Below are 14,651 nucleotides of genomic sequence, written 5' to 3' on the forward strand. Positions count from 1 at the left end.
TTTTGTATTTTTAGTAGAGACGGGGTTTCACCATGTTGACCAGGATGGTCTCGATCTCTTGACCTCGTGATCCACCCGCCTCAGCCTCCCAAAGTGCTGGGATTACAGGCCTGAGCCACCGCGCCCGGCTAGGTTATTTTTTCTTAATGAGTTGCAAGGGCTCTTTATAAGTTAAGGAAACATCTTTTTTATTTCTGCCCCAAACCCCTAGTTTTCATTCCTTTTTCCCTGACCACAAAAGTAACATATAATGCAAAATTCAAATATTACAAAAAGTGTATCAGAAGAAGCCAGTGGAAACAACTCAGATGTCCACTGATAGAGTGAGTTATTGAAGTGTACTAAAGACCCCCTGCCCACCCACTCCCACCTCTTTTTGACTGTATATTTCAGAAACTACATTAGACATTAAATAAGATGTCTCAATGCAATGGCTAGACACACCTCAGGGAGCCATGACTCCATATATGTGCCATAGAATTTCACTAGCAAATGCATCACACACCCTGTTTTGTTTAGTTTTGGTTCTTTTGAGATGGAGTCTCGATCTGTTGCCCAGCCTGGAGTGCAGTAATGGCAACCTCCGCCTCCCAGGTTCAGGTGATTATCCTGCTTCAGCCTCCCAAGTAGCTGGGATTACAGGCATGTGCCGCCTCGCCCAGCTAAGTTTTGTATTTTTAGTAGAGACAGGGTTTCACCATGTTGGCCAGGCTTGTCTCAAACTCCTGACCTCAGGTGATCCACCTGCCTCAGCCCCCCAAAGTGCTGGGATTACAGGTGTGAGTCACTGTGCCCAGCCTCATCACACACCCTGTTAACCACACATCCCTTCCCAGGGATTTTCCTCTCTGTCTTCAGCAAGTCCACAGCCCCTCCTGTCAACAGTTTGTCAGCTTTACTTTCTGTAGCTGTGTTATAAAAACTGTAGCACAAGGTTGGGGTTTTCCCTTAACTATAAATAGGAAATATCAAGGTTGTGGATAACATTATATATAATTTTTTTTCACCTTTCAAATATACTTTTTCAAAGTATATTCGTGCCTTTTACATCCCAGAGATTCCAAACCAGCTCTATTGTTTTCCCACTTGAGAACAGAGTTCATAAATGAACACTGCAGAACAGTCAGGTCTATATGTCTCTCAACTGAACCACTGCATCTACTAGGTATCTATTAGGTATGTTTTCTGCGGTAGGTAGCAAAAACCTACCTTTAAGAACAGCTTAAGTACAGGCACATTATCTCACATCTTCAGAAGTCTGCAGGTGGGCAGCCCGCGATCCCTTCAGCAGCTCAGCCACATCACCCAGGCAGCCCCAACCATCACAACCTCAGGAAGGGATCAAAAACAGACTTTTTCTTCAGCTTGTTTGTTTTGTTTTGAGACGGAGTCTCGCTCTGTCACCCAGGCTGGAGTGCAGTGACGCGATCTTGGCTCACTGCTACCTCTGCCTTCCTGGTTCAAGCGAGTCTCGTGCCTCAGCCTCCCAAGTAGCTGGAATTATAGGTGCCTGCCACCACGCCTGGCTAATTCTTGTATTTTTAGTAGAGATGGGGTTTCTCCATGTTGGCCAGGCTGGTCTCGAACTCCCAACCTCAGGTGATCTGCCCGCCTTGGCCTCCCAAAGCGCTGGCATTACAGGCATGAGCCAGGGGAGGGAAAGTTTCCAAACACACACTCTGCAATGTGGGGACATGGTGACTGGACTGGCAGTAAACAGTACCCAACACACCTCTCTGGGTTCCCTGCCACCAATATTGCTGCTGTTCAGTTGGGTGTCCTCGCCCTGTCTCCTCGTGACAACCAGGATGCACTTTGTAAAAACATAAACCTGCCCACATTTTGCTTAAAACCTCCTAGGCTCCGCTTCTCTCATCACAGGGGAGCCAGCAGGTGACAGAGGGTAAAAAGAACTGGATTCCAAAACTGATTTTACTCCTTCTTTGTTGTGTGACCATGGAAAAGCCATCTAGCTCCTCTTTGCCTCAGTTTTCTCATCTCACAAATGGAAATGATAACAGCTACTTTGCAAGGGTCACTGAGGATTAAGTAATAATAGCAGCTAATACTTATATTACACTTAGTGTCAAGCCCTCTTCTAAACTCTCTTGTTCTATTAACCATTTTAATCTTCCCCAAAATCCGATAAAACGGGACTCTTATCCCGATCAGCTGAGTTTATCAGCTCAAGCGCAGAGCAGAGATCAGGCGCAGGCGCCGGGAGGACTCCCGCTCTGGGGACCGGCTGTGACGTCCAGGGACGGGGCGGAACTTCTCCGAGGGAGCGTGTGCGCAGGATATACTACAACTCCCAGCAGGCATCGCGCCACCGCTAGACTACAATAACCAGAATGCCTCGGCCTGTCCCGCTTAACCTCTTCTTCCTGCGATGCGCTCTGCACTGAAATTCTTATTGTCAGTTTTACTTGCAGGAAGTTTTCTACAAGAGCCAAAGAATTCGTGCGAGTAAACATTTACGGACATCATGGATAAAAGGCTTGTGTTTTAATCCTCATCCTCCACCTGTTAGCTTTTGTCTCCGTTTTCTCATCTCTAAAATGGGGATATTCCTAGGAGTTGCTGCATCAAGTTGTGAGGATTAAAAGCTGGATGTAACAGCTTGATAAATATCAGCTCTTCTGGTGTCCCTTCCTTCTCTTTATGCCAAGGAGTTTTAGGAAAGCATTTTATCTCCACAGAAATCCCATGAGGTTGATGCTACTATCCTCATAGAAGGGGAAACTGATGCCAGGAGAGGTTCAGGCGTCTTACCTGAAGCCACAAAGCAAAATGAGTGATGAAAGTGATGAAAGAAGGCTTGAACCCAGAAAATTTCACTGCAAAGTGAGTCCACCTTAGGAAACCAAATGCCTCCACTTGCTACCGATGCTTTACAGTGACCTCAAGTCCAGGGCAAGTATTTTCTGTGCTCCCCAAAGCAAACTTGTATCACGTGATACCCGAAAAGTCAAGTTGCTGCACTTATAGCCAGTGCTGGCAACGAGGAACACCTGGCACTTTGAGAGCTAATTATAGCTGAAGTTGATGTGGTTGGAGGAATCGAGGAAGGCTTCCCTGAGGGGGTGGTCCTGGATCTGAGAACTGAAGAGTGGGAACAACAGAGGCAAAGCCCCTGAAGTGGGAGAGGCATGTGTTCGGGGGCCTTGCACTCCCAAACTCCTGACCTCAGGTGATCCACTTGCCTCCACCTCCCAAAGTGCTGGGATTACAGGCCTGAGCCACCATGCCTAGCCCTAGGGTGCAGATTTTAAGGAGGCACTCACCTGCAGGGTTGTATAAATGCAGAGTTAGGACCTGAGTGAAAGCCTCCTTAAGTCTGATGGCCCCATCCTAGTCCCAGCCCTGGGTGCAGAGCTTTGTGCACATGTGTCCAGGCATCCTGGTTTGCCCTGGAGAGCCCTGGTTTCCACTTGTCCTGGTGAGATTATAATAGGTCCTCTTTTAATCTGATGAGTCACCTCATTAGGTGATAATTCTGTGGTCACTCAACTTGCAGAGTTTGTAGTTTATCCAGAGGGAATGGGGAGCCATTGAAGGCTTTAGCTGGCGGGTGTTTTGAGCAGATGTTGGCTGCCATATGGAGAATGGACCATGGAGGAGAGAATGGAGGCTGCTGGTTCTTCCAGCTTGCCCTGAGTGAAGACGTGAATGGAGTGGAGAGATGCAGAGTAGGCATTGTTGTCAGAAAAAGATGATGAATTGGATGAGCTGGGTGAGGGCTTCCAGCTTCCTTGTCCCTCTATAGTGACAGTCCTGGTCCTTCTGCCAGTATTTTGCTCTGTGACCTTAAGCCAGTCCCTTCATTTCTTTCAGCCTCAGTGTCTATATCCATATAAGGGCTTCTCAGACAATTTATAATAAAGGAGGAGTAACTTCTTAGGTTTATCATTTATTTGCAAATACATTTCCTGAGGGTCTTTGCACAAGCTGTTCCCTCCATCTCCTCATTGTTAGGGTCTCTGCTGAAATATGACCACCTTAGGAGGCCCTTCCTGACCATCTTCTGCTGCTCTTTTCTTGGTTTATTCTCTATCAGACTTAGGCTTTCCTGTTTGTTTACTTGCTATCTGTCTACGACTAGAATGTAAGCCCCTGAAAGTGAAGATTTGGTTCTTCAGAGATGTCTATCCATCCCCAGCGCCTAGCACAGTGTCTGGTACATAGTAAGTGTTTAATATTTGTGTTTGGTTGGCTGAATGAATGAATGGATTGTGTAGATGGTTAGCAAATGCTTTCCCTGCCATCTTAACGTCCCTAAATCATTTAGCTGCACCACTCCAAGCCTTCTCTGGCCAGGGAGCATCAATCTTAGAAGCAAGATAATCTGACCGGGAGGGTGGTGATTCAAATTCAAATCTGAACCTGGAGGTTCAAATTCGGTCTGTCTCTGCCACTTAACAGCTGGGTTTAGATAAATCGCTTAATCTTTCTCGGCTTCGTTTTTCACATTAATCCTGAACTTGTGGAGATGTGGTGAGGATCTAGATAGGAACTAAATAGGAAAAAACCCAAGCGAATTCAGCGCTTTTGTTTTGAAGCTATCTTTTCTTTTTCTTTCACAATCGCGCCTTCCCAAGCCTCGTCACCCCTGCCCTTCTCACTAAGATCGTCAATACCTCCCTCGCTGCCGATCTGGGGTGGCTTGCAGGTTGCTGAGCCCTCGAGCACGCAGATATTTCCTTTCTCTAAAAGGGAAGGAAAAGAGCCTCCCTGGCCACGGGTCGCGCAGGTCCCGGGAGCGGGCGTCAGCGGCGGCGTCTGTGCGTGCCCGCGCGCCTGCGCATCAGGACGAGGGGACGGGTGGGGGGTGAAGAAGGGGCCGGCCTTCAAGCGACAGCGACGCAAGATGGCAGCCACCACGGGCTCGGGTGAGCGGGGGCGCCGGGCTCGGCCGGCCGAGGGGGCACGGGCTTGGGTCGCGGGCCGGGGACTCTCAAACGCTCTTGCAGCGGGGCCAGGGTCCCCGCGCCGCCTCCGATCGCTGGGCTCCGCGGCAGCCACTGGCGGGGCCTGACGGGGGGAGGAGGAGCAGGCGGTGGCCGGAAGCACGGGCGGGGGCCTGAGGGGCCTGTGGGCGGCGCGGCGAGGCCCTGAGGCTCCCCCGGTAGGCGTGAGGGCCCCGCTGCGCTGCCGGGGGAGCCGGAGTGGGTGAGGAGCGAGCCCCGAGGCACTCCTGAGGATACCGGGGCTGGCGATTCTTTAGAGGCGGTAGAGGGGTCCCCTAGAGGGAGAGGCGCCCCACAGCGGATGGAAGTCCCATACTGGGTGCCAGGGGTGCGGCTGAGCGGGGCCTTGGGATGTCTGTCTGAAGGGGCCATCAGAGAAGCCCCTCAGGCTGGATGGGAGGAGGAAACGGGATCCTGAGGGGTGACTTGAGAGGATCCCCTATTGGTTGAGGGGACGGCTCCGGCGTTAGTTTTAAGAGATGGGGTTAGCTGAGGAAATACCCGTGTCGACTAGAAAGGAGGAGCCTTGGAGCGGCTGCATTTGGGGAGAATTAAGGGGATCTCCGCAGGATAAGTGAGAGGGGAGAAAAGGATTCAGATGCCAAAGGGACCTGATTGGAGTGATGGTGAAATGACCCCATCATTACCAGTCCCCTCCCTGTTCGAGGAGACAGATGGATTGCTCCAAGTGAGGTTTCAGGGTGCAAGGTCCAAGTGGGGCACTAGGTGGAAGACTCTGATATTGGATGAGGAAGAACTGGTGAATTGAGAATCCCGAGGGTATCTGTTTGGGAGTGGGGATTCAACTGAGGGAAGCCCTTGAAATGAGTGAGTGGAAAAAGGTGGGGTTCCGGAGATGTTTCTTGTAAAGGAGAAAAGTCTCCTCTTCTTGAATTGAGTGAGGGAAGCATACCCTAGAAGTGCCTTTTCTGTGGAGACGCTCACTCTCATCCACACTTTTGATAATTGGGACAGATATGTGGCTGATGGGAGTAGGGAAATGAACAAATGAAATGGGAACTCTTGGGTGAGGCTGCACCTTCAGGTGCCTGGCAGTGAAGTTGGCCAAGGAGGTTCTCTCAGATGGGGTGAAGATGGGTTACCTCTGATGGAGGAAGCAAACAGGGCCACAGTGTTCCCCACTATGGGCCTGCAGGGACACCAGCCTGCAGTTGGACACTGCTGTCTAGTGGAAAAGAAGAGAACTTGGGGTGGTTTAGATAACATAGAACAGGCTTTGAGGTACCCGAAAATGGACTTCCCAAAATTCTTTTGTCTGTTTACTCAACAGATATTTACTGAGGGCCTATTGTGTCCCATCGTGGATAGCAAACAAAATGGACACAGTCTCTGTCCTTCAGGAGCTTCCATTCAAGTCAGGGAGAAGGCTATTAAGGAGTAAATACTAAGACAATTTCAGATAGCAGTAAGTGCGACGGAGGAAATGGTGTGTGGTGTGAGATGATAAAAAGCGTATGGAGAGCCTGGGTACAGCAATCATCCGGACATTTTAAGGCCACAGCAGCAGCTTCCACAGTGTTGGGAAGGAATTGGTGATCCAAGGGAAATAGGGGGAGGGGAATTCTTTACAAATGTTGCTCCTCTGAGGTCTCAAGGAGCCTTACTTGTCGGATGGTTGGGCTGAGAATAAAAGAAATTGAATGTAGGGATCTGACTGAAGTGACCCACCACAAGCTGCCTTTTGCATGTAAAACAGTGCGGTCTTCTTGCAGCGCAGGGGAGACCATGAATCCTTTAACTCGATCTCGGTTTCAGCTGGAACAGTGCTGAGTCAATTCATTTACCATGACACTGCCCCAGGCACTCCCAGAAGAGAGATTCTGAGTCAGGCGGGACTGCTGGAGTAACTTCTCACCAGAATAACACTCCTGCCCGGTGGTAATGGTAATGAACCGAGAGGCCTGGTGTGCTGGTGGTAACCAGCAATAGGGTGCTGCTGCAGCCCAGCCCTGTTTGCAGTCACTCGGTTGGCCACCTACAATCTGGGTTAATAGCTGCCCAATTCTAACTTCTCGAGACCCTGACAGTTGAAGAGTGAGTGCTTCATAAATGGCTATGGTGATCAGATAAAATGTCAGCTGCTGTCTAGTGGAGTACAAGAGCACTTGGGGTGGTTTAGATAATGTAGAACAGGCTTTGAGGTGCCCTAAAATAGACTTCCCAAAATTCTTTTGTCCATTTATTCAACAGATATTTACTGAGGGCCTATTGTGTCCCATCGTGGATAGCAAACAAAATGGACACAGTCTCTGTCCTTCAGGAGCTTCCATTCAAGTCAGGGAGAAGGCTGTTAAGGAGTAAATACTAAGACAATTTCAGATAGCAGTAAGTGCGAAGGAGGAATTGTGTGAGGTCATAAAAAGTGTCTGGAGAGGTGGCCAGGGAAGGCTTCTCTGAGAAAGTGGCATTTCAACTGAGGCAAATAATGGAAAGAGCCAACCCTACAGTGTCATAGGCAGGAGAGAGGGTGGACTGTGAGTGCAAAGGCCCTTTGGTTGGACTGAGCTTGGCATGTTGAAAAAACAGAATAAAAGGCCTTAGTGTGCAAGCAAGGCTTGTTAAGAAGAGTTGGAGAGACTTGGCTTTGGATTTTGCTTGGTGTGTGGGGAAGCCATCAAACAAGTGTCTGGTATGAAGTAAGCACTCAGTAAATATTTGTTGAATGAATGAATAAGAGTCTTAAAAAGAGGGGTATGACAAGGTCATGCCTTTCTAGGCAGTGAAAAGAGAGCCGGGTGCTGAGTGAAGCAGACCTTACTTGGGTTAAACTAAAATGAGTTATAGGCCTCTTCGTTTTCTAGCCCGGAAAAGTCTTCCAGGTGTGGTCGGAGCCCTGAGGCCTTCCTTAGTCAGGTTTAGAGTGAGGCTCTTGATTAATCTGTGCCTCTGGTTGCCAGGAAGCAGCTGTGAAGCCTTTGAGTTCCTGTAAGGGCTGAGCTTAGTTTTTTATGGCCACTGCTTTCAGCTTTTGGCTCCACCACCTTCCCACTTCCTTTGGCTCTGCAATGTGTGATATCTACATATGTCTTAGAGGGTGGAACTGTGAAAAGCCCACCACAGATCCTCAGAATGCCCATGTTGTAACAGGTGACTTCCTCCTGCCTTGGCCAGGATTGCAGCACATCAAATAGTGGCCCTTGGTTGCCAGGCCCTTCCTCTCGCTCAGCAGCCCATGAGCTTGCCCGACATTTAATCAGAAAGTAAGTGCCAGAGGGGTAAGCCCTGGTGGGGCTTGATTTTAAATCTGCATACACTGAAGTGACCTCATATGCACATTCAACTTATTAAAACTTAACCACGTGGGCAGCAGAGATTAGTCTTCCCGTTATTCGGGGGTCTTCTCCAGAGAGAGCTGGAAATGAATGAAAACTCGCAGTCCTTTAGTTGGTCTCAGTTCCCGTGTGTCTCACTGTGTGAGCACCTTATGCCAGTTAGAATTAAGTGCCTTTTGTACAACATGGGCTCTACTCTCAACAGAACAGCTTCACATTGTGCTCAGCCAAAGAAATAGCAGCCTGCCCCAGTGATGGAGAGGAAACTGGCTTTGTTGGAGTAGTGCAAGCTATTATTTTCTTAAGGGATTACCAAGGTTGATTTTGATGATCATAATTTCCCCCTCCACATTCACTTAAAACCACTCTATTTCCCTCACCATATTCTCTTTTCTCTTCATATTTCTGTCCCTCCTACCTCCTCCCAAATTGTAGCTCTGTAGTAATTTGATAAAAGTTGAATACAAAATATGAAGTCAGGAATCCTCTGCCCACCTCCCCCCAGATTGTAGCTCTGTAGTAATTTGATAAAAGTTGAACACAAAATACGAAATCAGGAATCCTCTGCTTAATTTTGTGTTGTTGTTGTTGTTGTTAGATACAGCACTATAGGAACTTTGGGCTCTGCTTAATTTTGAGGGGCCACAGTGAAGTTTAGAGCAGCACATTTGACGAAGCAAATATTTGAATACCATTACTTTTGTATTGTGAATAGTGCTTTAGAGTGCCCCACAGACTTCGACTTACCCATGATGTTGTCCCATTTAACTCTCCACAGCCCAGTCACCAGCCAGGGGTGCGGTATCCACCCCGCAGGATTACTGAGGGAAGAGCCAAAAGCCAGAAAAGACTGGTGATGGTCTGACTAGAGCCCAGGCTTTTTTTTTTTTTGAGATGGAGTTTCACTCTTGTTGCCCAGGGTGGAGTGCAATGGCTCAATCTCAGCCCACCCAACCTCTGCCTCCCGGATTCAAGCAATTCTCCTGCCTCAGCCTCCCCAGTAGCTGGGATTACAAGCATGCACCATCATGCCCAGCTAATTTTACATTTTTAGTAGAGTCGGGGTTTCTCCATGTTGGTCAGGCTGGTCTCAAACTCCCGACCTCAGGTGATCCACTCACCTCAGCCTCCCAAAGTGCTGGGATTACAGGCGTGAGCCACCACACCGGGCCCTCAAGCCCAGGCATTTTTTACTCTGGTTCCCTCCCCAACCTGCTCCAGTACCTTAGGAAGGAAATAGAAAAACCATGGATTTAGGGATATGTTCTTCCTAGGTCTTGGAGTGTTTAATCTTGGAGAGAGAAAGGGCTTTAATAAGAAGTGTCAGGAACCCTTTTATAGCATCTCTGGCCACTGTTTGTCCTCTTCTGGGTTATATGCTATCCAAGGAAAGTGAGGTCTGTTTCTAAGGAAGCATTTGCTTATATTTTATACTGAATAACTGATACCTCTTGGGCTTGGAGCCCCATCACGTCATGTACAAAGTAGTTCCTCATCCTTATTTACATGCAAGCCATCAGACTTTTCAAGTTGCACTCCTAGGGTTTAGTAAGTGCCAGACACTGTATTAACTACATGATCTCACTTGTCACAGCAACCCATTGAGGCAGGTATCTATTGTGAAGGTGAGGAACAGGCCAGGAGAGAAGTGACTAGCCTGAGGTGCAAAGCTGGGATGCCACATTGGGACAGTGATGCTTCAGGATGGCCTTACGATCGTTCTTCCAGCCCTCATTGCCTATTCTCTGAGGTAGGCATCTCAAGCATCTTCAGCCATTGGAATGTCTTATTACTTCTGCCTCGGCTGATTAGTTTTTTCATGGGTGGATAGCAATGGCCTCTCAAGTAGTAATCTTTCCTCATCTTCACATCCACCCTGTCACAAGTCCAGTAGGTGCAACCGCAGAATAAATGCCAAATCCTCCTTTCTGTCTCCACTCTTGTCATCCTAGTCTTACCAGAACCATCTTTCTTCTTGCCTGGAAGATGGAAAAAGCCTCTTGCTGTCAATCTTGCCCTTTCTATTTTCTATACAGGAGACAGAATGATCTTTCACAGACATAAAACAGAAACTGGCACTCCCCTTCAGAAAGCCCTTCCCACTGCTCTTATTATGGAATAATCCATCCTTTTTCCGTGGCCCACAAGTCCCTGCCGCCCTGACTTCACGTGGTGTCACACACACCTCTGATATTGCTGTGTCCCCAGATCTTCATGGGCCTGACTGCTGTAATTCAGGTCACAGCTACCCAGAAAGGCCATCCCTGAGCACTTCATTCAATAGAGTTTTTTAGTCATTTTCACAGCTTCTTGTTTTATTCTCTTTCTCTAAAGCACTTAACCTTACCTAAGGTGTTATTATTTGTTTCGTTGCATATTTTCTACGCCTTTTCACTGGGGCAAGATTGTGTCTCATCCTCTGCTGTGTCCCTAGCACCAGCACAGTTCTGGATGAAATAGTAGGTACTCAATAAATATTTGTCAATGTTGCAGTGAGTTAATTCAGGATCTCTTTGATGTACCCAAATGGATACATTTGACATTTGTGGAGAAACAATGTATCTAATAGGGCAGAGGCAAAAGTGGCTATTCAGCCTTCCAAAAAACTAAAACTCTTAACCTTATTAGGTGGTATTTATAGAGGCACTTGATCATAGAATTAACCATCCTCCCCTTCCCCAGTTGTCCTGACTCATTTCCCACATCTTATTCTTTGTTTTCCCTCTTGTCAAAGAAAATCTGATGCCTGGCCTTGGTCACTGACCCTAACAGCAGAAGAACAGAGGGTCTTGCATTCTGTCACCTGCTGTTGTCGAGTTGTTGGACTATAAAGAATGACAGGTTGTAGGCCAGGCGTGGTGACTCATGCCTGTAATCCCAGCACTTTAGGAGGCCAAGGCGGGTGGATCACCTAAAGTCAGGAGTTCAAGACCAGCCTGGCCAACATGGTGAAATCCCCATCTCTACTAAAAATACAAAAATTAGCCGGGCATGGTGTTAGGTGCCTGTAATCCCAGCTACTCAGGAGGCTGAGGCAGGAGAATGGCTTGAACCTGGGAGGTGGTTGCAATAAGCCGAGGTTGTACCATTGCACTCCATCCTGGGCAACAAGAGTGAAACTCCATCTCAAAAATAAAAAAGAAAGAAAGAATGACAGGTTGCTACTAATTCTTCCCCTACAATTCCCTTAGAGCAATGGGTCTCAAACTCATGTACTTCAGAGTCACCTGGAGGGTTTGTCAGATTCTTAGGCCCACCCTTGGAGTTTGAGATTCAGGAATTCTGGGGTGAGGCCTGAGAATGTACATTTCTAGTGAGTTCCCAAATGAGATCCAGGCTGCAGTCTGGGGACTAACTTGGAGAACCATTGCTCTAGAGAAGGAGAGAAAAAGATCTGGGCAGCTAACTAGACTGGGCAGCTAACTAGACAGCCAGACTACACTTGGCCGGTTGCTCAGAAATAACAGTTACCTCCTTTTGACTTAATATCCAGTTTTCACGGATGTTGAATCCCAGTGCATCACCTTCCAGACCTCCTCATTTTCTGAAGTGGGAGCAGCATCAGATTTCTAGCTCAGTTCCCTGTCTTCCCTGACTCGGCAACCAAACCAGTTTTAACTAGCAGCTTTCTCTTCAGGAGAAACCTCTGAGGTTCTACCATTTTAATTCGAGACCTAGGCCAGGGTTTTCCAAGATTGACATGCTGTGGTAGCTGCCGCTTGGTGGCCATGATTTTCCCAGAAGATGTTTTAAAGGACTTCAGAATCCTTTTTATGCCACAGACATTTTAATATGTTGCTGTGTTTCAGATTACTGCATTAAATGTTTTACTGTGAGATGGTATAAAGCTCTATCAAATATTCATGCTTTTTCAACCTGGTTGCCATATTTTGTTTGTAATACCCTGCAACTGCTGACTTTTCAGTTTATATTTAGCTAAGAGAATAACCGGCTGACTTTTGATACTGACACAGATCCAGGAAAAAGCCTTCTGGAAAGAATAATTCTGCAGTAATAGGAACAAAGATTTTCTTCAAAAAGTCTTGGATTACTATGATATTTTAGCACCTTGGTGATGTTTTCTTAACATTTTCATGGTTTATTTTTTAATAGTCTATTTGATTATACTTATCATTAGCTATAGATTTTCCTAGCTATTGTAGAGCCTGTAGGTCTCTTGGTTTTGCAAGAGTATAAGAGCCTTCCCCCCCACCCCACCCCTGAGTCTCTGTTGCCCAGGCTAAAGTACAGTGGCATGATCTCAGCTCAATGAAACCTCCACCTCCCAGGTTCAAGTGATTCTTGTGTCTCGGCCTCCTGAGTGGCTGGGATTATAGACGTATGCCACCACAACCGGCTAATTTTTATATTTTTAGTAGAGATGGGGTTTCACCATGTTGGCCAGGCTGGTCTCAAACTCCTGACCTCAGGTGATCTGCCACCTTGGCTTCCCAAAGTGCTGAGATTACAGGTATGAGCCACCAAGCCTGGCCTACAAGAGTCCATTTTTATGTCCTCCGTATACTTAATGCTGTTTCTCCAGCTGCTTTTTTGGTGTCAGATTCACAAAGAAATATTGGGAATCTTAAAATTTATGTTGGTTCAATTGATTAAAGTGCCAGAGGATCAAAACATATGTTCGAGTATTCTTGGGTTTTCTCATCTGCTATGCTTCTGTTTGGCATATGTGGGTTTAATTTTTTAATATATTCACTAAAATGTTTTGTTTAATGTCTCATGATTTTGAACTTAAACTCTATTTAGGATAGGATGAGCTTCTGACTTGTCACCGATACATCCATGTGTCTGCAGGATCTCTGAATTCCAACAACATTTGTACTTCTGTCCCTGGAGTAGACCCTGAAGTTTTATAACTAGAGTGTGGTTAGGCTATTTGGAATTAAATCGTCTTTTGTTTTGTAGAAAATATTGATGTATTAACTTTGTATGTAGTTTTTACATGGTTTGAAGTATTAGTAACTTGGTTTCACACACATTTTATGAAACAAAGTTCATGAATTCTTTCACTTGTGTGGTTTGGGTGGGAAGCCAGTTTTCCCTCATTAAAAAAAAAAAGATGTACATTTCCCTAAAATTCCCATTCATTACAAATAAAACTAGGCTGGGAGCAGTGGCTCATACCTGTAATCCCAGCACTTTGGGATGCCAAGGCAGGTGGATCACTTGAGGTCAGGCGTTTCAGACCAGCCTGACCAACATGGAGAAACCCCGTCTCTACTAAAAATACAAAAATCAGCTGGGCATGGTGGCACGCGCCTGTACTCCCAGCTACTTGGGAGGCTGAGGCAGGAGAATTGCTTGAACCCGGGAGGTGGAGGTTGCAGTGAGCCAAGATCGCACCACTACACTCCAGTCTGGGTGACAGAGCAAGACTCTATCTCAAAAAATAAATAAAAATAGTTATCAAATTTTACTTATCTCAAAATAAAAACACCTTAGGTATGTCAGTTATATGGTATCAGCGTCTAATAGGAAAGGAAGGAGATATTGCCATTTCTTTTTTTTTTTTTTTTTTTTTTTTTTTTTTTTTTTCTTTTTGAGATGGAGTCTCACTCTGTTGCCAGGCTGGAGTACAGTGGTGGCTCACTGCAACCTCCACTCCTGGGTTCAGGTGATTCTCCTGCCTCAGCCTTCTGAGTAGCTGGGATTACAGGCACCTGCCACCATGCCTGGTTAATTTTTGTATTTTTAATAGAGATGGGGCTTCATCATGTTGGCCAGAGTGGTCTCTTATCTCCTGACCCTGTGATCCGCCTGCCTTGGTCTCCCAAAGTGCTGGGATTACAGGCATGAGCCACCGCGACTGGCCTGATATTGCTATTTCTTCAACCAAAAATATTTATCGATATTGAGTACCATTATATGTCAGACAATATACCAGATTCTGGGGAGGCGGGATTGAATGAGTCACAGCTCTGACTTGAGAAACTTAGAGTGAGTCAGTCAATAAAAAAGAAAGAAAATGTAAAGAAAAAGTACAGCACAGGCCTGTGTGGAAGTCAAGGTGTATGGGACAGTGGGCTCTGAGAATGCCTCTCCTGACTGCCTGGCTTCTAATTAAGCTTTATAGCTTTTAAAATTATTATAGTTGTCCAGGCGCAGTGGCTCACCCTTGTAATCCCAGCACTTTGGGAGGCTGAGGTGGGTAGATCATAAGATCAGGAGATCAAGACCATCCTGGCCAACATGCTGAAACCCTGTCTCTACTAAAAATACAAAAAATTAGCAAGGTATGGTGGCACACATCTGTAATCCTAGCTTCTCAGGAGGCCGAGGCAGGAGAATTGCTTGAATCAGGGAGGCAGAGGTTGCAGTGAGCCAAGATCACATCACTGCACTCCAGCCTGGGTAACAGAGCGAGACTTCATCT

At 46.7% G+C, this 14,651-nt stretch overlaps 1 protein-coding gene across 8 annotated transcripts in view; it reads left to right on the forward strand.

Moving 5' to 3' along the window:
* Positions 1-2,362: 2,362 nt before the first annotated feature.
* UBE2V1 (ubiquitin conjugating enzyme E2 V1) overlaps positions 2,363-14,651 on the forward strand; it is a 33,872-nt gene continuing 21,583 nt past the window's right edge. For 6 of the 8 annotated variants that reach the window (XR_005200510.1, XR_005200509.1, XR_005200512.1 and 3 more), the window contains exon 1: positions 4,780-4,889. Coding sequence is in view for 3 of the 8 variants with exons in the window: in XM_017529921.2 (XP_017385410.1) it covers positions 4,868-4,889 (22 nt within the window). In the remaining 5 variants the exon portion in view is untranslated. Of the gene's footprint in view, positions 2,849-4,779; positions 4,890-14,651 lie in introns of those variants that run through there. The other 2 variants (XM_037739054.1, XM_017529923.1) reach the window with 2 other exon arrangements.

This window comes from Cebus imitator, unplaced genomic scaffold, assembly GCF_001604975.1.
Source record: "Cebus imitator isolate Cc_AM_T3 unplaced genomic scaffold, Cebus_imitator-1.0 Scaffold62, whole genome shotgun sequence".
Classification (NCBI taxonomy): Eukaryota; Metazoa; Chordata; class Mammalia; order Primates; family Cebidae; genus Cebus; species Cebus imitator.